This window comes from Xiphophorus maculatus, chromosome 20 (assembly GCF_002775205.1).
Source record: "Xiphophorus maculatus strain JP 163 A chromosome 20, X_maculatus-5.0-male, whole genome shotgun sequence".
NCBI classification, from domain to species: domain Eukaryota; kingdom Metazoa; phylum Chordata; class Actinopteri; order Cyprinodontiformes; family Poeciliidae; genus Xiphophorus; species Xiphophorus maculatus.
The window spans coordinates 25,849,342-25,872,163 of NC_036462.1; the positions used below are offsets into that span (position 1 = coordinate 25,849,342).

At 40.1% G+C, this 22,822-nt stretch overlaps 3 protein-coding genes across 4 annotated transcripts in view; 2 read left to right on the forward strand and 1 right to left on the reverse strand.

Moving 5' to 3' along the window:
- Positions 1 to 4,479: 4,479 nt before the first annotated feature.
- nudt2 (nudix hydrolase 2) lies at positions 4,480 to 7,160 on the reverse strand. Its single transcript, XM_005814737.2, has 2 exons — positions 6,881 to 7,160; positions 4,480 to 6,769 (listed from the first exon to the last, which is right to left on the reverse strand). Exons 1-2 carry the CDS (start codon positions 7,005 to 7,007, stop codon positions 6,453 to 6,455), a joined length of 444 nt encoding a protein of 147 aa, XP_005814794.1. The 5' UTR covers positions 7,008 to 7,160; the 3' UTR covers positions 4,480 to 6,452.
- Positions 7,161 to 8,689: 1,529 nt separating this feature from the next.
- rfesd (Rieske Fe-S domain containing) lies at positions 8,690 to 12,080 on the forward strand. The gene is made up of 4 exons (XM_005814738.2): positions 8,690 to 8,783; positions 10,123 to 10,292; positions 11,198 to 11,232; positions 11,483 to 12,080. The coding sequence occupies exons 2-4, from the start codon at positions 10,139 to 10,141 to the stop codon at positions 11,792 to 11,794; spliced, it is 501 nt and encodes a 166-aa protein (XP_005814795.1). The 5' UTR covers positions 8,690 to 8,783; positions 10,123 to 10,138; the 3' UTR covers positions 11,795 to 12,080.
- Positions 12,081 to 14,494: 2,414 nt separating this feature from the next.
- The window catches only part of rhobtb3 (Rho related BTB domain containing 3), a 32,148-nt gene continuing 23,820 nt past the window's right edge, over positions 14,495 to 22,822 (forward strand). The window contains exons 1-6 of one of the 2 annotated variants that reach the window (XM_023324965.1): positions 14,496 to 15,162; positions 15,319 to 15,372; positions 15,449 to 15,680; positions 18,183 to 18,375; positions 22,135 to 22,292; positions 22,449 to 22,557. In XM_023324965.1, coding sequence (XP_023180733.1) covers positions 15,513 to 15,680; positions 18,183 to 18,375; positions 22,135 to 22,292; positions 22,449 to 22,557 — 628 coding nt within the window. In that variant the 5' untranslated portion in view covers positions 14,496 to 15,162; positions 15,319 to 15,372; positions 15,449 to 15,512. Of the gene's footprint in view, positions 15,163 to 15,318; positions 15,373 to 15,448; positions 15,681 to 18,182; positions 18,376 to 22,134; positions 22,293 to 22,448; positions 22,558 to 22,822 lie in introns of both variants that reach the window. The other variant, XM_023324964.1, reaches the window with a different exon arrangement.

Genomic DNA, 22,822 nt, shown 5'->3' on the forward strand with positions numbered 1-22,822 from the left:
TGGCACAGTTCAGTGGGCTTCCTGGATGCCATCTGGAGTCTGACTGGCCCAGGTTTGAAATGACAGAAGAAACTTTGTGCAATCTTTGTCTTGACAATGCCACTATAGTTGAAAAACTAATGAGTAGGTTTATTTTAGTGTACGAGTACTTCATTAGTGGAAATGTACTCATTAAAAAAATGAAACACAGCGGTGTCCTTTGAGTTTGACAGGTTGTTGGCGCTGATAAATGATGACAAGAAGTTGCATTATCTGCCTGGAGTTGAGAGATCGGATCTATGGTGTGTTTTCTTGCAGCTGTTTTCCCATTTACCTAATTGAGATTGTGTGTTCTCTGACTTGTCTCTTATATTTCCTGCTGCGTCTCAGTCAGTGTAGTGAGGGGGAATCTTGGCCCTTTGGCTCATTAGGCGATCAGTGAGCTGGGCAGCTTGTCCTCTCAACTCTCATGTAGGATGACTCTGTCTCTCAAAGTTCTCCGTTCGACTTTCACTTGATTGTCTTCCAGTGTCCATACCCCATCGCCGATACCGCACTGCAGCCATAAACTCCAGTAATATATAGGGATCTAACATGATGGAGCAAAACAGTGCCGAGTTATCTTGCAAAGAATCTTAACCGGACTTATGTCTGAACTTTGTCTGGGCCATTTGAACACGTGTATTTCATGGATGCAAAGTGTTTTTCTTCTAAAAAAGAGGTTCCAGGGGTGGCGAATACTTTTTGCAAGGTATTGTAACTCAATTTTTCTGCCGTTTCTCGGCCATTCGAGCTTCAGGGTCTCAGTCGGCTTTCACTTTTAAGAGAAAAGATGGTCAGTGACAGTCCTCGGAACCAAACGACTCTTCTTTACGTTCTTTTCTTGCTCATTACCAGACCACGTTGCTCTGTTAGCCTCCGATCCACATGTGAGCGTTCAGTCCAGGTCGGGGTGCTTTGTCTTGGGGTTTTTTCTCGCTTAGTTAAGAGAATCAGAATTACTCTATAGGGACTTCTCTTTTAGACAAGCCAGACATTGAGATGCAGTTGATGAGAAGTAAAAAAAAAAAAAAATTTTCCTCTGTGACTCAAGCTTGTGCTTTGATGCTACTTCATTAGAATTGAAAATGTATTTCTGTTTAAATAACAGAAAAAAATCATTTAAATAAGACACTGATTGCCTGTTCCCTGTTTGCGTGTGCGCGCGTGTGTGAGAGGATTTACTTTTTCTTTTTTTTGTTCTTTATGATGTCAAGTTTTTTATCTTCACCCAAACGTCCCTCCATTGGAATACAGTCAGACTCTCGTCACCTGAGCGATGAATGAAACTTCCAGCTCGAGAGAGCGGACTCGTCTCTTATTTCCTGCTTTTCTGCCAGCCTGGATTGGCTGGAGATTTGAGGGATTAAGAAAAGCAACAGACCTTCTTAGTATTAAGCTTTTTGAACATGCTGAACAGCACAACGTGACTGACGTAATACACACGAATCTCACACAATCTCTACGTTCTAAGAATCTCTCGTCCCGTTGAGCGCTCATTTCAAACGGATGGATTTTTACGCCACGGACACAAACAAACCCCCACATGAGGTCTCGTCTGAAAAGCATGCTGAGGATTTACATGTTTTTTTTTAACTACACTTATAGGATACCCATTGGATTTTAACGTGAAGCTGAAGGAGTGAAAGCTTTTTCTCCTGGTCCTGTTCTTTGGGGGCCACAGAAAGTGAGGAAGACTCTGGAAATGGACCTGTAACATAATTCGGAAAGATGCCCACAGAGCTCTGGTTGTCACTAAACATTGCCTACTTTTGCTGCCCCCACACCCACTCGCTCGCAATCATGCACAAACATAAACCCCTGTTAATGATTTAAAAGCACCATCCTTGTATATCTCCAAGATGAATTGTTTAACATGTGATGTGCACAGATCAGCTATAATATTATGAAGTGAAAATCATCTTAGCCATTCTGACCCCTTTTTAGGCAGCAATTAATTTCTTTTACATTTAAGGAGTGATTTTAAGTGGGTTTTATTGGACTGTTGGGTCACATCATCTCTACTAAAGCGTTAAGAGATGCGGCTATCAGGTTTTCGCTGGACAAAACAAATTTCTAGTTTTCTTTTCGTTCAGACCTGCCAAATCCCAACTTTTATTTTATTTCTGAGCATTATAAGTACAGATGGAACAATAAGGCTAAACAACTTCTGGATTTCTATAAGGACCGCTCTGCTAATTCAAATTTTGACAGATTCCACATTTTTTGTTTTGTTTTTTTCCTTAACAAATTATAACATAAAAAACGTCATGCAGGTATTATGACGTCAGTTGTAGTTTTGAGTCCAACATAAAAAATAAGATATTCCACTATGATCCCTAGTTATGCATCACAGCTTATAGCTTAGTTTATTTATTTATTTATTTATTATTAAACTCAAAAACAACAATGCTCGCTCTAGGTTAATTTGACTGAGATCTGAAAATGTTCTTAATCTTAATGCGTTTTCTAAACTTGCAGATATAACAGCCAATCAAATGTAAATTTAAGTGAAAAATTAAAACTAAAACATGCATCTACCAAAAAACGGGAAAACGTGCTGCAAATTCATTGATAGAGATTGTAGTTTTAATCCAACAAAAAATGAAAAAATTACTATTGTTGTTCATTCATCATAGACCGTGTGTCTTTATCACATTCAGTGTGGAACGAAGGGTTGAAATGTTTTGGCTTATCAGTGATTCTGAGGTTTTGCTGCTGAGCTTTAATTAATTTTAAAAAAGGGAAAACAACTGTCTGGATTTGCAGGTCTGATATTAATTGTCTAAAACCTAGAAGATGGACGTTCCTGCATTATGATGCACAACCTTTACAAACCCACGGAACTTTCCAGAGCTTTTCTGTGCCTCCTTCCAACATAAAAAAATGTGCTCGTTAGAAAAAGTGACATTTCTTCGCTGCTAAATAGTACAGCTGAATGTACAGGATTAAAGTTACCACTTCCTGGAAAATCCCCTCAATCCACTGAAAAACACACTAGTGAAGTCCAAGAGGTGATAAAAATAATGAATAATCAACTTCTAGCGTCCAAACTTTAAAACCTAAATCCAAGTAACCATAGCAAAGAAAATGGGGAAACCCTGTGTATTTAGCTGTAGCTGGTTAGCTTTTTTAGCATTTAGAGGGGAAAAAAAGTCTGGCTTTGTCCAGCAGTAACAAGGGGTACTAATGAGTACATTTGGGGAAATAAAATCACAGCTTGTGCTTTTACTTGGACTCGGTTTCTGTGCTGGACTACACTCAGAGCAGGAGACATGAAGTCAGACAGAATTAGGCTAATTGTTACCCTGATTCCCTAAGCTAAGCCAGCTAACTTGGTGCGATAGCTCGTATATTTACCACATACCAAAGAGCTGCATCGGTTTTCTCAACGATATGAAATAAATTTCCACATCTGCTTTTTTTGTCACTTCCTGGCAAAGCTTCAGATCTGTGATTATGGCCTGGTAGGAGCGACAGCATCACCAAGTTATAAACTAAATGTTGGCCTTGGTTTTTATAAGGTAGAATGGAGGAGCAAGAGCTATTAAAAAACAAACAACTCCAAATTCCCTACACATAACCCCACACAAAATCTGAAATATTTTAGTTAATTTAATGCATGTTTTTTTTAAGAGTAAACAAATCCCCTCCAAAAACTCCAGTGTCACTGCTGAAAGACAGACCCATCCACAATGTCCATCCTGTTGATGCTGATCCATGTTTGGTTTTATTAGATTTTTTTCTTTTCTTTTCTTCTATTGCAAGGGTGCAGATTTTACACGAGGTTTCCGTTTTTGCGAACCCCCTTCAATGTTGGGTTTAATTGTAAAATTATTTTTGCTATCCCTCACTGAGCCTAAATATCATCAAACATGAAACATTGAAGAAAGTAGGTCTTCAGGCTAAAGTTGAAAAAGTATGCAAGAGTAAAATTATTGTGTTCAAGTTGTAAAGTCATTGAAAAATAAATAAAAGTTGGTCTTTGATCAGTGACTGTCGCTTCTTTCCGCTACATTTGTAATTTGGCTTTTATGGCTCCAAAGCGCAGAAGGGTTCAATGATTTTTACAGCTTTTATTTCATGTTATCCATCAGCTAAAGAGCATTTAAAGAAGAAAATGTGTCGATTAATAAATCTATTTTCACTTCACAAAATTCTTCATGTAACTTTTATTTTACAGACAAGATGTGTCTGTAAAATAAAATGTTGTTCTTTTTATCGTTAGTTTTCAATTGCAGGGAAGAAAGCATTATTCCTTCAGCTCCAGTTTTACTGATCTACACTCAGGAATAGTTTTAAAGAAAAGTATCTGTAAAGCTGTTCAATAGAAAACTTTGTGCTTTTTATCTGAACCTTTCAGCCTGAGTGACGTTCCTGGGTACAAACTATTTGTGTGATTTAATCCTCTAATCATTTTACTGCTGATTTTATTACAGGGAAATGATACACTCATTTACCTTTTTTTTTTTTTTTAATTTTTGAATCAGTTGCTTTTATTTCAAAATGATAGAAGTCAAAATGCCACATTAGGTGGCAAATTAAGTGCTTAATTTCAGTTTAACTTTTGTGTAATTACATGGTGACAGTAAAAGGATGCAGATAAAACTGTGCCATTGCAATGAGAAGAGCTCTGAGTTCATCTGGGGGTTTGTTAACTTAAATATTTCTAAGCAATGGATAGCAAACTAGTTAAGCCTACAGTGAATATTTCCTGTATCTGCTGGTTTGGTAACATTAGGAAAAGAAATTTTGTCCTTTAAGTGTAAAGATTAAGAAACTCATTGAAAAAAAAAAGTATTAAATGAATATATCCAGACAAAAAGCTGAAAGATTTTAAATTGAACAAATTTCTTTGAAAAAGTTTGATTATAATCCTGAAGTCAAATTGAATATTAAGTTAGGATCTTCTGTCATTTTTGTACATTAACTTTAATGTTGCAGTTTGCACTGTTGTGTGTTTCTCATTCATTTGTTTTATATATCCAAAAATGTTAATTAGGCGTTGTAACCTAATACTTTATAAAATAAGAAAATACTGAAATAAAAGCTAAGGATTTGACCTTTTTTTGATTGCACTTTAAATTTGATCTGCTGTTCCTAAACTTTGCCTGATTTAAATGCCAAACATTTTGCAAAATGAATAAAGTGATCCCACATGATAAAACCCGATTTAAATACATTTCTAATGTACAATTAAACATATACTTCTCCAGAAGTCTTTAAATACTCTACATTTTGAAGAGGGACTAATCTAAGTTTGTCCAGATGATTTTACTACGCATCAGTATGTTGTGGTTTCATAACTTATTTAGAACAGGATTATAAAAATAAATGAGGTAAATATTTTGTCCCAAAAATATCAGAATATGATCAAAAATACTGGAGAAAATGCTTGAAGATTCACTCGAAAACAAACTTGTAGGAACCTGTATTTGAAGCTGGCACATCGATTCAAATAGAGAAAACACATAGAAATATATTGATGACCTAGCTTACACAACTCAGTTTCATAACAAAATTGGCAAACAGGTTCAATGCTATCCCAATGTTGTTGTTTTTGTTAAACCATTAGCAACATTCCACTCGTTTAGTGTGTATTTTCAGTCATTCGGGTCATGGCTATCCTCATCAGTGGCATCTTGAGAATATTTTCCTTCTCATTACACACGCAAAAGATCTTTGTTTTTGATTAGATGAAACACCTATGTGAAATAAAAACACACTTCCTTTCAATAAGGCCACTATTTCTTACATGTTATATGTTCACAGTAATGAAGCTGCCTGCTTATCTTCTGTGCAACATTAATCTTTTAATTGTCAACAAGGTGAAATATTCTTTAAGCTTCGTGGCGTTGTGTTTGTCTCCCCCTTGTGGTACAATCAAATGTTTACAACTGACAATAATTTTATAATAATTTTTTTTCTCTCAAAGGTCTGACCGTGTTGAGTTTCTTCTTTCATTAAAATGTTTTTACTTATGGATCCTCATGTGACTAAATCCAATTTAACTACCTGTACATAAAGTATACCATCACATACACATAAACGTGTTTCCAAGGCAACCCAGATTTGTAGATACGGCGTAAGAAGTCGCTGCCCATTACAGGTCAGGTCATATACGTTTTTGTTCCAGATTATTAAGAGACGATTGTAACAGTAAACATAAAAAGATTTTTTTATGATAGTTTCACTTATTAAAAGAAAGAAAAGCTAACTTTAAAACTCATTGCCCGGTCACTTGAATTGTGTCATCGCAACTGTTCGTTTAGTTCAAAGATGCATGAAATCACCATTTGAAAACTGCGTTTTATATTTACTCATTTCCTTTCCACTTCTCAGTAGATTGAAGTGCAGAATCTATGGACGCAGAGGGAGAAGAATATTTAACTTAAACCCTACGCAAACTTTATCTGAATGATCTTTCCTCAGTTTTAGTCCCGCTGCGCCTCCAAGTGTCTCTGAGCGGCCCTCAGGGTCTCCTGCAGGTCTTTGTAGCCCGCCAGGCTGCAGGCCTCCTCCAGTGGGACCCAGCGGTAGTCCCGGTGCTCGTCGGACAGCGTCACCGCCGCCTCCGGGTTTCTCAGCTCGGCCAGCCAGTACAGCACCTCTTTGGGTCTGCCGCGAACCTCGTAGCGCAGCTCCTGCACGAAGCCGTCTATAACCTTCAGATGCTCCGCCCCCAACCCTGCTTCCTCCTTGGTCTCCCTTAGAGCCGTGGTGAGGTCATCCTCACCTGGGTCAACGTGACCTGGGAGGACCACATGTAGGATGAAATAAAAAAACAAACAAACAAACAAACTGTGCATCCACACAATGTGGCATTTTATTGTTCGAATGACAGACGAGGCTTTGTGCAGACCTTTGGGTGGGGTCCAGTGGTGCTGCCCGTAGGACGTCTGCAAGAGGAGATACTCGATATTCCCCGGAGGGGGGTTGAGGCCGGCGAGGCGACGAAACACTATAAACCCACAAGCTCGCAGAGCCATCGTTTCTTATGTTGTGGAAAGTTTCATCCGCATAAACTGCCGGGAATGATAAAGTTAGACGCCTTACTGTTTTGTTTTCAGAGATATTTCCATTGAGAGCCCCAGTGAGCCTGCTGCGCTTCAAGAAAACTCGTCCGACTGCAGTTCAAGACAGACACATTTGTTCCGCTATGTGGTACTCGAGGTTTGCTCTGTGTTGTTGCAATAGGCTCTAGTGTAAAACAATCCATCTCACCTCACCTGCTAATATTAATAACTAAAATGTCTAAATACATTTCCTGACTAAGAAAAGGTACTATATGAGGCTAAATAAAAAGCATAGAGGCAGGGAAAAAAGCAAATGAACCAAATTAATTTAATTAATATTTTTGCCAAAGAGGGACATTGTGTATTATTGAACATTTTTGAACAACGGGCTGAATAACATAAAATTAACAAGGTAAAAAGAAAAACCAACAAAAGAATAACATCAAGATAAAATACATCAACAAACACTATACAACACACTTTAACACTACATCTTTCCCCCAGGTTTTAGTATAATTTAAGCTCTAAAAGATACAACAGAGCAAGTTTGATATAATCTGATCAGTGTTTTTATTAACTGATCATTCTCTATCAGCTTAAACATCTGTCCTGGAACATGCTGGACTATAAAATGCTGGCAGCTATTAAGGTCAGAATCTACAGCCTTGAGGGAATAGACAAAGATTGTTGTTCTAGTATGAAGACTGTACAAAGCAAGTATATCAATCGCTGTTTAAAATGGTAACTTCATAATCATTTTGTCTTTGTTAAAAAAAAAAAAGTAAAATCAATTTCAGGGATACTGATTTGTCACACCCTCAGTGTGACTTGGTCTCTACTAACAAAATGTTATTATATCTTCTTACATTGTAGAACCTACAGCTAAGAAATTTGCTCATCTGTAACATTTACTGTTGCTATGTGAGCTGCTTGATTGTGATGTCACCAAGCCAAACACTCACAATTGCATTTTTCTTCTTTAAATACACATTTAATGTATGATTTTTTTGAGGTGGAAATTAACCACCTTATGTCTTTTTGTCAGTCTCCACTAGTTTGTGAAAATATACACTCCACTGTATCTTTAAAAATGGTTTCCAGTCTTTAAAGCCTGCATCAAACCTTCCAACAGCACCATCCCTCCTGTCTTACAGAGCTTCTTCACGGTATAGTGCTGGTTGGTTGTCCTCAGACGCCAAAGCCCTGCAGCTGCCACCAGTCAGGTTCAAATTCAGAACCTGGAGAGGAAGATGCCTTAGCGATGCTAAGCTCTCCTTCTGGGCCGCTCTTTCACAAACAATCACAGACCGCAAAGAACCACCCTCATTCAAATCACTTCTCAAAGCACGCCGTTTCGAAAGAGCTTTAAACATTTTACAATTTTACCTTCCCTTTATCCCATTACGTGTCTGAAATCAACGTGTCCACGAGTATCTCGTGAAGCGGCTGGCAATTCTCTGCAATAAATGTAAAACAAATGGGTTAAATAATTAAGAAGAAGCATTTCTGCACGATGAAATGGACTGTGTGGGAGAGGCAGAAGGCTAAGACCCTCAGATGTCATCAGAATTAATAGAGTGTGCTTCATGTCGGAGGCTGGTTAGATAAGGAACTGACCCAGAGGAGGCTGGACCAACTGAAGGCAGCCTGTGCGAGGAGATAATAGAAACGAGCCCTCCCTTCACCCCTGAGCTGTCAGCAGAGCAGTCCTTCATTTTGACGAAGGAGTCACAGCTGCTGGGTTTCAAGGTAAAGTCAGAGTGAGAGCTGAACCATCTTTTGTCATTAAAAAAACAAAAAAAAAACTGTAGATATATATTTTTTTCATGTTTACTTCTCTATAAATCAAAGTGACAATGAAAAGTTAATTTAGCTTAGCGAGTCAATTAAAGAATGGGAACTTGTATGCGCTGTTGGTTTTGGTTTGTGCTCGACGTATTTAGAGTATTTGTTTATGTTAAGCTTGATGACTTTGGCTTATGGATAGTGAAAATGGACAGCTTTTAGTTAAAATGATACTTGTAATACAGACATGTGTACCTGCTGAAAAGCACATCTATTCACTGTGCAAATTTGTGATCATCTTCTGCCTGAGTTAATTCATCTGCGCTGTGTGCTGCTTCGGCTCTTTGAGTAAGTTAGGGTCGCTTTTAACTTTGACTTTAACCTCGTTGGCTCAGATCTTCCTCATCTTTCACTTGAGAAGACATCGTCGATTCTCTACAGATTTTCGGTGCCCCAACCACAGCAGAAGATGACATGTTTGTCTTAAATCATCACTAATTTTGGAAAGTTCATGCTGGACTTCAAGTAATTTGGGTTCTGGGTCTATTCCTTCCTCCAGCAGACTTTGGGATGATCTTGCTACCCAAATGTAAAGTAAAACCTATGTTCATCTTTGGACCGTTTCATATATAGCACAACTTTTTAGTGCTATTCTGTATTATTATTGTATTACAGTTTCTTTTTTTGTACATTCTTCCTCTTCTTTATTTTGGCCAGGGACTACAAGAGATGTTACTTTTTATCCTAATAAAGAGCTTTTTTCAGCCTGTGATACAGCACAGCTCATTATTCCACTTTTCTGTACATGGAGCAGATTTTTATCTGCTGCCTCTGTGGAGGTTGCACATGTTCATGATGCAGCACTGTGCCCTCTGGAGGCAGTGATATTGGCAAAATCTAGTTGGATTCGCAGTTTCATAGATCCCCTATTTATGTAGGTCGTTTATTTAATGCGGTTTCGCATCAGGACCAGTTTTTTTTCTTTTTTACAAGCTTTCTCTTGCTATTTCTGACAAAGACGTCTAGCGGATGTTTAGTAAGCGATGACAAGGCAGATATGAGGGATTAATGGTTTCAAAGTGCGGGGAGAAGAGTTGATCGGTGCCAAGGATGTTCTCACTTAAATGTTCTGGAGGTGTTGTGGACTTAATCTAAGCTGACAACTGAGACGTGAGGTCTCAGTAATCCCGCTGACAATTTATAAAAAAAAAATTTAAAAAACTCTTTCCACAAGTAGCTCAGGATGCAGTGAAAGTTTTCAAATTAACACACATCAGAGAAACTTTGTTGCATCTTGAAACAGACTCACACAGAGAGCCATGGAGGAGAAGAAGCAGTCTGGAGGACTTCACTTCGTCGGCAAGAAGGATGAACTGATTAAAGCAAAGCGCTCTTTCCGGACTTTGGAGGGTCGAGACGTTCTGATTATCTACCATCAGGGAGTCTTCTATGCTATGGACTGCTACTGTTACCGTGAGTAGGATTTTTCTGGTGGCAATTCAAAACATTCCTCCCCCAATTTCAACATTATGTCCCAGATAAGTTTATTGCATATCAGAGAATTTCATTACCAGGCATTAGACTTTAATGAGCAGAACAATCTGTTCTGAATCTGATCTGTTCTGTCCTGTGATAGAAGATTGTCATTACTTGATTGGTTGAAGCAAATAAGAATCCAACTTTCGGGAAAATGTCTAATTATTATTGTTGTTGTGACCTATAGATAATAATAATAATAATAATAATAATAATAATAATAATAATAATAATAATAATAATAATAATAATAATAATAATAATAATAATAATAATAATAATAATAATAATAATAATAATTACTATTGTGGCATTCTGAGCACCCTACTGGCCTCCACAGAGAATCATGTTCATGTCAAAGGAAGGCATACAGAGTCATCTTCTTCAATACAGGGATAAAACCTGATAAATAAATAAGTAAATAAATACAACATATATTAATATATAAATAAAAAAAATAAAAAATTAATTGTATTTACTTTTTACAATTTCTTTTGCTGTTCCCGACTGAATTTTTTTACTGGCCTGGTGTGGCCACCCTTATGAACATTTCTCGGGGCCACCACTGACCCTACAGGGTCATTTCTTTAAGATTTGATGGTTACAATGTGTTGAAACACGTTTTCAAGTCCCTACTGTCTTAATAATTTACATTAAATAGTAAGTAAATTTTCAGAAACCTGGGTTGATGTTGCATTACAGGATTCCTTTTTGCAGAACAGTGTATAAAAGTCTGCATTCATCTGTGTGTGGGACGTCAGTTCTCAATGCATGTAGTCGGATACAGCCATCTTGTTTGTCTGCAGTTTTTAAAAAAAGGAAAACTTGTGTTCTTCATGCAGATGCCGGAGGAACATTGGAGAACGGAGACATAGAGGTGAGTTTCCATTTGACTTCATGTCAGATTAACCTATAATATCGTTCAGATCAGGTGGGAGCACTGAACTTTAAGTCTTTAGTTTCACCCTGCACTTGCTCTCACATGCTAATCCATCTGTACCTTAATCACCTACCAGCTCCTGCTGGGCCAAGACACAGAGAATTACTGTAATTACCATGTCAAATTTGCATTGCATTAACATATTACCCACCTGCTTTGTTTCCAAACAAACACGCTTTACACACAGGACATCAACGGCAAGCTGTGCATAATTTGTCCAAAGCACAAGTACAAGATCACTCTGGCCGAGGGGGAGGGCTTGTACAGGGGCAGGAACCCCCAGGAGAAGCCACCGGTGTTCAGATGGTACTCCAAGGGGGTGAAGCAGAGGGTCCACACCGTCACAGAGGAAAACGGGGAAGTCTTCGTCAAGCTCGTCATGATCCCAAACTGGGTCGATTCGGACTACTACCAGGGAGAAAAAGGCAAGGTGGAAAGAGCCAAGGCCGAGGAATCTGACGGGGACATGCCTGTGATGAAAGATGACGATGATGAGTGAAGCTTCTTCCGCTGGTCTCAGAATGAACCGTGACTTTTGCAAGGATGTTCATTGATACAAGCCAAGATATGACCTGCTTTAGTGTAGAGGTTTAAAAGATATGTATTTCATAAATTAATCATTTCAGTCCCACTCGGTAGCCGCATGTTTCCATACTCTCTTGGCCTCCATCTCTCCCTCATGAATTATGCAGCTGGATCGATGTGATAAAAAGCTTTATAGTGATCAATACAGTCCTGAAGTGGAGAATCATTTGCTTAAAAAAATAAAAACATCATGCAACAAATGTGGCCAGTTTTTTAATTGTTAAAGTAGTAGGTGACACAAAACAAACATTTTGTGGAATTAATTGCTTTATGTTGTACCACCACAGGCCTTTCAGTCATACTCATGCTGATTGAATTGTTTTTTTCTTTCATTTTTTTCATTATAAAACCACAAAGTAGCAACATATTTTACTGGATATTTTTTGCTATTGGCCACAGTGTTTGCAACACTAATATTCTCTCAGACAGCTGTGGGTTCCTCAAGCTTCTCAGCAGCGCACATCGACATCGTGGTTGCTCCTCTGGTTGATGTTCTCCTTGTTGGCTCTGTGAGTTTAGTTGGAAAGCAATGCCTTAGTTGGGTTGCAGAGCAGTTGTGCATAATTCTTTCCATTTTGGCACAGAGTAAAGTGTCAAGGCACACTTTTCAGATTTTTATTTGTAAGAAATTTTGAATATTATAGGTTGTTGTTCTTCCTCTTCACAATAAAGGTCGAGCTCGTGCTGTTTTATCACATAAAAATCCCCACGAAATGCACTGCTGTTTATGGTTTTCATTTTTCAGAATGGGGCAATTTTGAATATTTTTGCAAGTGACTGTATTGTGTCCCGGAAAACGGAAAATATCCTTTCAACCTTCGTAACTGTAATGAACGGCAGGGTAGTGTATAGTGTTTTTCTTTTTTTTTGGTAAAAAAAAAAAGCATTACTTAACAGCTTACTGCACACCCAATGCAGAACAATGTGGCTTTGAATTCAATATTAAGAGTCAAACACGATCTCTGTTACTATCTCACAGCCGACTTCCACAGGCTTTTTCTATTCTATTGACACTTCAAATCCGATGGATAAGTGAGATGGGGCTGCAAAGTTGCGATGGATTAAATATTAACATATTATTATGCTGTCAAACTGACACAATCCTGGAGCTACTATCTGCTGAAGGTCATTTCTAATGGGTCAGCTGAGAGTTGTTTGTCAAGATAAAGAGCCGAGTGTGTGAGAAAACTGTTAAGTGGGGGTTCCTGAGGGACAGCAGCGGCCTGGGAGCGGCATGGTTTGCAGGAAATTTAAAATCTAAAGCTTGATCACATTACACGGCTGTGAATGAAACAAGATGCTCTGATTAAAAATGTATATGTCCTCAGGCTTGTCTACCTCTACAAAACAGCAGTAGAAGACCTTGAGTTTATCCAACAGAGATGGCCAGATCTAATTTATCGCCTGTTATAGACCCCCACAACAAAACAACCTTGAACAACGTTAGGTATATTGCAGTTGTGCTTCTAACCGCCCCCCCCCCCCCAAAAAAAAAACAAGCAACTTAATTTAATATTTGATTGACAAGTAAAAAGAAAAAAATAAATTAGATAGTACAGGCAGTTATTTACTTTCACACCATAGTTGGTGATTAAAGGGTTTCCTGCAGCATTTTTAGGTCCATATGCATCAAGACTCCATCTGCAATTCACAGATTAAAACTACAAGTGCACCAAGAAGAGGACAAATCAGTCCCAGGACCTTCTTGCTGCAAAGTAAAATGCTAGCCACAGCACCACAGATATTCCACAACAAACACACAAAAAATGTCAGCTTTCTAAAAAAAAAAAGAAAAGCTAAGCGCTAACCATTAAGCCAAATATTATTCACATCCCTGGCAGATTAAAGTAGTCTTTTAATTTTACCAGATTATTTAATCTAACAGGAAATGCTTTTTTTTTTAAAGTGGCCCAACTAGAGATGTAACTTGAATCTGATGGAGAATCTGTGGAAGTAGTTGAAGATTAGGGTAATGGCAAAGAGGCCTTCTGACATGGAAGATGTGAAATTCATCAGCAAAAACAAGTCATCAAAATACCAGCGGAGACAAATAGGAAGCTGGTCGGGGTTATAGTGTATACCAGAAGGTTTTCCATTGATCAATAAGAAAATGTTAACCAAGTAATTTTTTTTATGAAACTGTCAATAATGCAATTTTTCAAAACGGGTGCTCCTTTTCCATTATCTTATTATTCCAAAACTTCCTGTAGTAAGAATAATCTAGAAGACTTTAGCTGCACATGGACATACTATTCAGTAAATGTGCATTTCTGACCAATTAAAATTCCTATTTTAATTGGTTTCTGGGAAACTGAATGTGGGGTTTGAATTAGGTGTATCTGTGTGTTCAGTTTAATATGAATTTCTTTTACAGTTGAACACTTGGCTTGAAATCCTAGACTTGTTTACATTTTCTCAATACAATAGAACTTGAAAACATTGCTGCCTGCTTGTTTAATAGGGGTTAAAGATGTTGCCGGATCACAAATCAAAGTTTTTCTTTAGTCATCAGGACCAACTCTAGAATTTTAATGAGAGCTGGACATTTCAGCGTCTACGTCAGTAAGTTTAATTCTCTGCGAGGACGGGGACGAGCAGGACAGCAGCAACCGGTCCACTGAAAACAAAGCTCACCTTCATTAAGAAAAAAAAAAAGAACATATGGAACAAACTACAGCAGACCAGCCCTGTGTCCTGGACGTCTGCAGCCTCGTTGTGTTTGTGTGAATTGGCGCGCGCTTTAGCGTATGTGTCCGCGTGCGCGTTGCTGAGCCAGGCGCGAACACCCCCGGTTCCCTCAGCTCGCTGCTCCTCTCTCCGTCTCTCTGAAGATCTGTCTGTGACTTTTTGCTTCAGCCGCCGAGGGGATTCTTCGCGTGTCTGGACACTCCGCTGCGGAGCTGCCCCTCTCACTGCCGTAAATCTGCTCGGCAACTTGTTTGTCTGGCCGCCCATGGGCGCTGCTGCTCTCACCCACTTCGCTGCTCCACCGGCTGGGGGCTGTCCGGTGCGCCTCTGCGGTCGCTCGCTCGGTGGGTTCGGGACGGTGCCGAGCTCCGCTTTTATGAATGACTAAAGAGACGGGGGCTGGGGTGGGGGGAAATGCGAGTAAGCGCTAAACCCCCGTGCAGCAGCCCGGGCTCCCGGGGGGCCAGCCACCGATGAGAGAGAGGGATTATCGGCGGCTCATTGCGGAAAAGCGAGCCTGACTGCAGACTGGCGTGGAAACGCACCGTGACCATATAGCGTAGAGCATCGGAACACAGCCGCGGTGTCCACAATGTAAGTTCATCTGCACGCTGCAACTCATTGGCACACACAGAGAAATGATGCTCCTGTTTGCATGTCTTATTTATTCTAAATCCATTCATCACTGCACGGTGAGCACTGAAAACAGTTGTCCGACTCTTTGATTCGCTGAACCACATGCCCTCTCAGGTGTAGGAAAGGCCTTGGTGAGCTTCATCTCTGTCATTTTCAGTGACATAACAGGTGATGCGCTGTCTCCGTGATACACATGAATAATAAGCTCCCACTTAGTCTTACCCAGGAGCTATTTTCCTGGCAGGTCCATCCACATCGTTGCTTTGGGCAGCGAGTGTCCCGGAGGAGTCGGGCCCGGGGAGGAGCTCATGGGCCAGGGCCAGCTGCAGGGAGGCTTGCTGTGGAGCTACCTGGGTCACGGAGCGCTGGTGGGACCCTGCGACCTGGAGGGCAGCCTGCACAACCCGGCCTTCATGGAGTACACCTCACGCGTGTTTGGAGACGTCACGGTGGTGGTTCGGGATTGCCCCAGTTGGGTAAGAAAACAACCACGCTGAGAGATAGAGTGATGAGTTCCTTGTCAGATTATTTATTCATAAAATTGCTTATAGTTTGGACAATGTACAAAGCTTTGAGCATCTCACAGAGATTTGTAAAAGCCAATGCAGCGAAATGGAAAGAGTACGACTCAAATGCAAGCCTACCAAGAGATTGCCTTCCATCTACACAAGAGCCAATAGACCCTTTGTACCTCAAGTGGAGCTCCACCAACCTGGAAGAGTACACAGAAAACATAAAGCCTATCAGTAGAGATTTTCAGACACAAAATACCAAAATAAGACGTTTTTTGCATAAAACAAAAACTGCTCATCAGTCTTGTCGCAGCCTTCCGTTCCAAAAAAGCCAAAGATTCCAATAAATGCTGTGGGTGGTAACAGGCGGTTTTGGATTTGTACGCACTTTCGAAATGATTCATTTATTGTAAAAGTAGAGATAAAATAATTACCAAAAAAGGTCTTGTAACTTAGTCGAAACGAAAAATAATCTCAATTTAATGTTTGAAGGTATAAAAACGTGTAAACAAGTGGTCAAAAAATAATTTTACAAAACCTCCCGTCCACACCAGACATTTACCAAACAATCCACCTCCACCAAGCACCTGGTGTGTTCTTAATTACTCAAATTAATGGGAGGGTCTAACAATTAACAATGTAATCTAAACAATTCCAAAGATAAATATTAATTACAAATTTGGATTCTAAATTAACTTAAATATATTCTAACTACCCAAAGAACAAAACGAAATTGGTAGAAATTATAAACTACAAAACTTTTGCATAAATGGCCACAAGTCTGATTCTGCACACACCACCCCCAGGGTGAAACATGGCAGCTTCATGTTTCATCAATGGGATGGGAGTGCTTTTCTTTAGCAGTTTCATGTAAATTAGTTTACGGGATAGGAAGATGGCTAGAGCTAAATATGGAGCAATACTGGAAGATAACCCATTAGAGCAGGGGTCTCAAACTCCAGTCCTCGAGGGCCGCAGTCCTGCAGTTTTTAGATGTGCCTCAGGTACAAAACACTGGAATGAAATGGCTTAATGGCCTCCTCCTTGTGTAGATCAGTTTTCCAGAGCCTTAATGACCTAATTATTCTGTTCAGGTGTGGTGCAGCAGAGGCACATCTAAAAGTTGCAGGACTGCAGCCCTCAAGGACTGGAGTTTGAGACCCCTGCATTAGAGGCTACGGAAGACTTGAGACATTGGTTGGTCCAGTCAAAGTCCGGTTAGACTTGAAAGTTGATGGGTGTGCTGTGGTGGTGCAGGGGTTAAGCACTACCCACATATGGAGGCCTTAGTCCTTGATGCAACCGTCACAGGTTCGATTCCCGGCCTGGTGACCTTTGCCGCATGTCTTCCCCTTCTCTCATTACCTGCTTTCCTGTCAATTATCTATCAAATAAAGGTCACTAGAGCCAATAAAACCTTAAACAAAGGACTTGGAAGTTGATTTTCCACTGACTTTCGACATCCATTGTGATTAAGCTTTAGGTATTGCAAAGAAGAATAAGAAAATATTTTACCGTCTGGATGTGGAAAGCTGGCAGTGACATATCCTAAAAGACTTGCGGGGCAGCTAATGTGAGACGTGGTTCTGCAAAGGCGGAGCTAAATATGAAATCCTATATGACTAAAAAGTTTTAAAACCCTTCTTCTGCTTCTTCACATGAAAAAGTCAACAAGTGTGTTGACTTTTGCACGGCAACAGACCCACCTGAGTCATTATTGTAGCTTCTGGATGTGGCTAGATCACGACTGATTGAAGACGGGACGTTTAACGAGGCCAAACATGCCGTAAAATAGTGGTGCACATTTTCATTCAGAACATTGTCTTTATGACAGAGTGCGTGTGTCTCTTCGCTGACATGCTTTTTTGCCTACTATTCCATTTTCTTAGTCCTCTCAGAAGACACGCAGCACATTATTTTCATATTCCCAGACCTCCCTAACACTGATTGCAGGCTTTATAAAACATCCCGTTTCTTGGAGGACGCTATTTTAACATGCAATGCACAAGAAAACCCAGATGAAAGACCTTTTTGTTCTAAGTAGCACATGAATTTGAAATGAAAGCTCTGCTGTTGTGGTTTTGTAGCGACTCGGCACACGTCCTATTGTAATTCTGTCAGTCCAAATCAGGAGTAATTGTTTCGGTTTAATTTTCTGTGTCCTTTTGTCCAAATTCTATTCGAATGGGCCACAGTTTTTTCTCTATGTGTGTGTGTGTGTTTTCTAGTGTTTAATAAGTGGAATCAGGTTGGTTTAGAGCTGTTAGATTTATGCGGGTCCTTGGGGGTAAAGTCCCAGGAGCTAACCACACAGAGGCATTTAGACTTTAGAGGGGAAAGGTTGGTGCTATCTGAGGGGAGATTTATATTGCCTGTTGAGTTCACACAGATGACTCTTTGCTGCTTTTAATGTGTCAGCTTTTAACCTCCTTCTTATCCTTGTTGTCCATTTCTCTGACTGTCCAGGACTTGTTAGACAGCGACTGGGCCAGTGTGCGGAAAGTTCTTGAGCAGGCTGACATCCTCGTCATTAAATACGCCGTCACGGACAAGCTCGCCTTCCAGCAGGTCAGGAATGGCTACGCCCCGAGGCTCCGCCCTCTCCTGAGGCACTGGGGTGTGCCGGTCATCCTTGTTGCTGTTGGAGCGCGGCTGAATGGTGAGCATGCGCGTTGCCTTTGTTCTGTGCTTTTTGTCCGGATAGGATCAAGTTTAGATTTGTCGCCGTCATTGTATGCATCACTGGTGCAGAGGAATTTGAAAGGTCCCAAACACAAAGTCCCCTATACTCTCTCAGTGATTTGGTATTGCTGCACAGGGTCTTAGTAAACACTTGAGACTTGGGTGGAGGTTCACCTTTAAAAAACAACCCTAAACATGTGGCAAGAACAACAATTGAATGGTTTATATTAGAGGTAATTACTCGACATACGAATAATTGTCATTTAATGGTTTGTTAGAATAAAATTAGTTCCAATCAATCAATCAGCTCAGACCTGCTTTCAGTGTGGCAGTTTGACCTCCAGCCAGAAGAGGATGCTGCTGGTCATCCTTAAGCGGAGTCAGTTGACACAGAAACAAAGATGGCGGGGACATACCAGAACAGGAAATGGAAATGGTCCAAACAGAGTCCAGTCTTTTGATATATATACTTGACAAATTCCTGAAGTTCTCACCTCAATGCAGCTGACTCAAAAAATTGTTGAAATATATGGGTTTGCTTCTTTGTTAAAAAAAAAATAAAAAATTCTGCATATTATGAAAAATGTAGCCCTTTATGTTGTGTAAAGACGGCCGACCTTCTTGATACAAGAGAAAACTGGCCACTTACCAACTAGTCGTTAGTCGATTGATGAGCTCAATCAACTTTAGATCAACTCGTTACTGGATAACATGCATCCCTTCTTTATATCAAAGCATGTTCATGTTAAAATGGCCCAGTCAAAGTCACAATCAAAATGCAACTGAGAATTTGTGACAAGACAAAACTCCAAAACAATACATTTAAGTTTAGAGTGTTTAGCGCATCAGAACGGGAAACATTTGATGTAACATGAATACTTTCACAAGGCATTGTAGTACTTTGGGGTCAGCTTGCTTCTGCATCACTGCTTGATTTTGTTTTCAGGACAATATCAGGCTTTTCTGGACGGGTGAATGCACTCGCCGTCTGAGTCTCGTGTCCTCTAGCGTGTCCTCCCCACAACGAGGAGGATGCTCATGATTAAGCCTGCTCTCCGTTGCCTTCAGGCAGTTGGCTCACATGTCTCCCCGAAGGAAAGTCTCCAAAGCAAAACATCCAGTTTGTAGTTTCTTTCTTTTTTTTTTGTTGAGGTTTTGCAAGCAAGGCAAGAATACATATTCACAGCTCAAAAGTGCAACAGCAGCCAAGTGTTCCTCACAGTAAGGAGATTACAGCCTTTGGGTGCAGCCTGACCGGATGCCGTTCGATACATTAGGCATTAACGTTAAGTGAACTCCGGCCACGTTGGCGGGTCTGCGTGTGGTTTTTCCCGCAGACACACCGACCCCTTGTTGAATCCAGATCCCATAAACAAGCGCATCAAACACAGCAGGTTGTATTTTTAGCTCGTCTGCTCGAAGACAAGAGAACTGCTACTGTCAGAGAGCTGCTGGAGAAAGAGGCAGAGGAGAGGAGGCAGCTTTGAACCGGAGCCTTGGTGTTTTTGTTTGTGGCTGCTGTGAGTTTCCACCCTATCCCCTCAAGACTGCAGAGAATGACAGGCTGAGCTCGGAGCGTTTCCCCCCCTGCTCGACTCTAGACCACCTAAGGTGCAGCTGTGGCAAAAGAGAGCTGCTGCACCTACATTAAGGCATCTATAAGGCAGTAATGAACAGAGAACCACATATAGATTTATCCCCTGCCAACCTCCATTCTAGCGCGCGCGCACACACACACACACACACTCGTAACACTGATATGCCAAGTCATTTCATGTCAGAGATTCACTCATACCTCGCTTGCCCCTCATTCGTGGACACACACACCCCCACATACACACGCACTCGACCCAGCTCCATCTCTGTGTCATGCCTTTAGGTTATTAGGAGTATGATTTATCAAAAGCTCCGCCCCCTGGCTGTATGTCCAGCTCATTCGGTCTTGCTCTCTCCTCCTTTAGTGCAGTGCGCTTCTGTCGTTTTCTTCTTCGGGACACTCCATCCCATTTTCTGTCTTGTTCTGTCTAAGCGTTTTCCATCTAGGCACGCCACAGTTCAAAGGTGGTCATTGTTCACGAAGCTTCTGCTGATTTGATTTTTTTGATGTTCCATATCAAGCATCCTGAACAAGCAGTTTGTTTACATGAAGTCTTAACACCCTGTTGTGATGGAGCGCTTTCTGATTTTTCTATTTTCTTCTTTTTCTTTAGACCTGTGCATCGTAGTGGACTTTTTTTCTTCTGATATTCTTTCATTGTTTATTGTTGCAGGCAGTGCAAAATGTCAAACTATATATAAATTGACTACTGCTAGTACAGCGCTTTGTTGAACTATTGAGGCACCTTAAAACTTTTTAATGTTTTTTTCCACGTTAGAAGCGCAAACTTCAGTGTGTTTCACAAGGATTTTTTATGATGAAACAAGAAAAAGCAGAGAGACGCTGAATGAAAATGATTGGCGGCTTTCACAATGTTTTACAAACACAAATCTGAAAAGTGTGGCATATTTAGGGCTGCGACTACCGAATATTTTAGATATCGGTTAATCTGCCGATTGTTCTGATAAGTAACCGATTTATAAGAAATGTTATTTAAAAAATGGCTCATTCTGCAGATTTGTCATTTAAGGCTTCTTTACATACATTAGAAATACATCAAAAAATGAAAACAAATAGTCCAATTCCTTTTTTAGATAAGAAAATAAACACTTTATTGCGTAAAACACAACAACGTATCAAAAAAGATTTTCTCAAAAGCTCAACTCTTTCTGTTTGACTAAACATCAAAACACTGTAGGGCTAATCTGTTGATTACTTTTGGATTAACTGATTAATAATTGGACAAGGTACTTAATAGAAGATTTAATTTAATACAGAATTGCAGTCGGGTGAAGATAAAACTGTAATTTGAATAGTTTTGGTAGAACATATTTAAACACTTTTTTTTTTTTTACCTTAAATGCTAAGTGTATATTTATTGTTGTACAGTTTTGGCTTAATTTTTGCTATTAGTATGTTGTTCTTTCAGCCTTTCAATAAAGCTACATACTCCAGTTAATAATTAATTGATTAATAAATAATTGATTATTATTTTTCATACTTGACTCATCACCATTAATCTGATTAATCGGCCCGTCTCTGCTCCAACACGGCTGATTCAAACGCTGTGACGACCTCCTCATCCTGTCAAAGTTGCCTGCCGATGAACCATCATGTCACATGGTGTGTTGAACCAGGGAAATAAGTAAAACATGCAGGATATCCACCACTGAAGACTGACTTTGGACATTACTGATTTAGATCAAACTAAATTCATGTGTTTTATTGCCTAGTAAAAGTTCAGAACTAAATCTAATTGATCGTTTTGGCAAAAACACTGATATTCAGAGATGCTCTTTGCGCAGTCTTGCTTAGCGAAGAAGAAAGCTGGGAGAAACATACCAAAAAATACTTTCAGAGTATTGACTAAAGGGGGTTTGAACAAATGATCAAAACTTACAAAACCATGTATTATTTTCCTTCCCCTTAACAATTACGCTGCCCTTTGTCTCACTGTCACCCCAAATCCCAGTAAATGCACTAAAGTTTGCAGCTGTATGTGAGAAAGACAATACTTGTGCATGCGAACTGAAAGTCATTGTACAGTTTGAGTACTTCAAGTTCTTAAACATGCTCTCCTGCATGGCTTTAAAAGCGTAATGCAATATTAATGACGTGTGTCTTCTCTTCTGCATTGAGATGAAGGACCTCCGTGTACGTGTCCGCTGTGTGCGTCTGACTGGAGCAGCTGTGTGCCTCACAGTGAAGGTCTGCAGCTCTCCCGGGACCTGGGCGCCACTTATTTGGAGCTGCCCTCTCTCAACCACGTCTTCGTCGGCCGCTACTTTGGCAGCGTGGTAAGCGGCGATGCGGACCTTTAGAACGATTCACCCAATTGCCACGGCCTTTAAATGTTCATATTTAACGGTTACATCCACTTCTGTTTGCAAAGAGGCATTTTGAAGGTTAAGGATCGATGACTTAACAGTGTTATTTCTGTCTGTTTTGTGCAGCTGGAGTACTTCATGATTCAGTGCCTGAAACACAAAGCCAAAGAGAGGCCAGACAAGAGACGAGGGAACAAAGTGAACGAGCTGCGTCCTCCTCACTTAGAGCAACCAGGTCAGAGAAATACTACATCACTTAATGAAGGAGGCTCTCCATGTTCTAACTAGCTTGTACTTGTGCATTGCTGTCCTCCCCTTTTGTTTTCAGTCTCTTATTGCCGGGTTTAGTGAACATTCAGTGGACTGACTGGATTGTTTCTTCAGGAGCTAACGTAGTCGTGAAAAGAGCTGAGCACAAAGGTTTTATGTGGATCAATATTCCTCTGGTCAAACTGGAAAAAGGGAAAGAGACAAAAGAGCAAGGTGGACTGCTTTCTTTT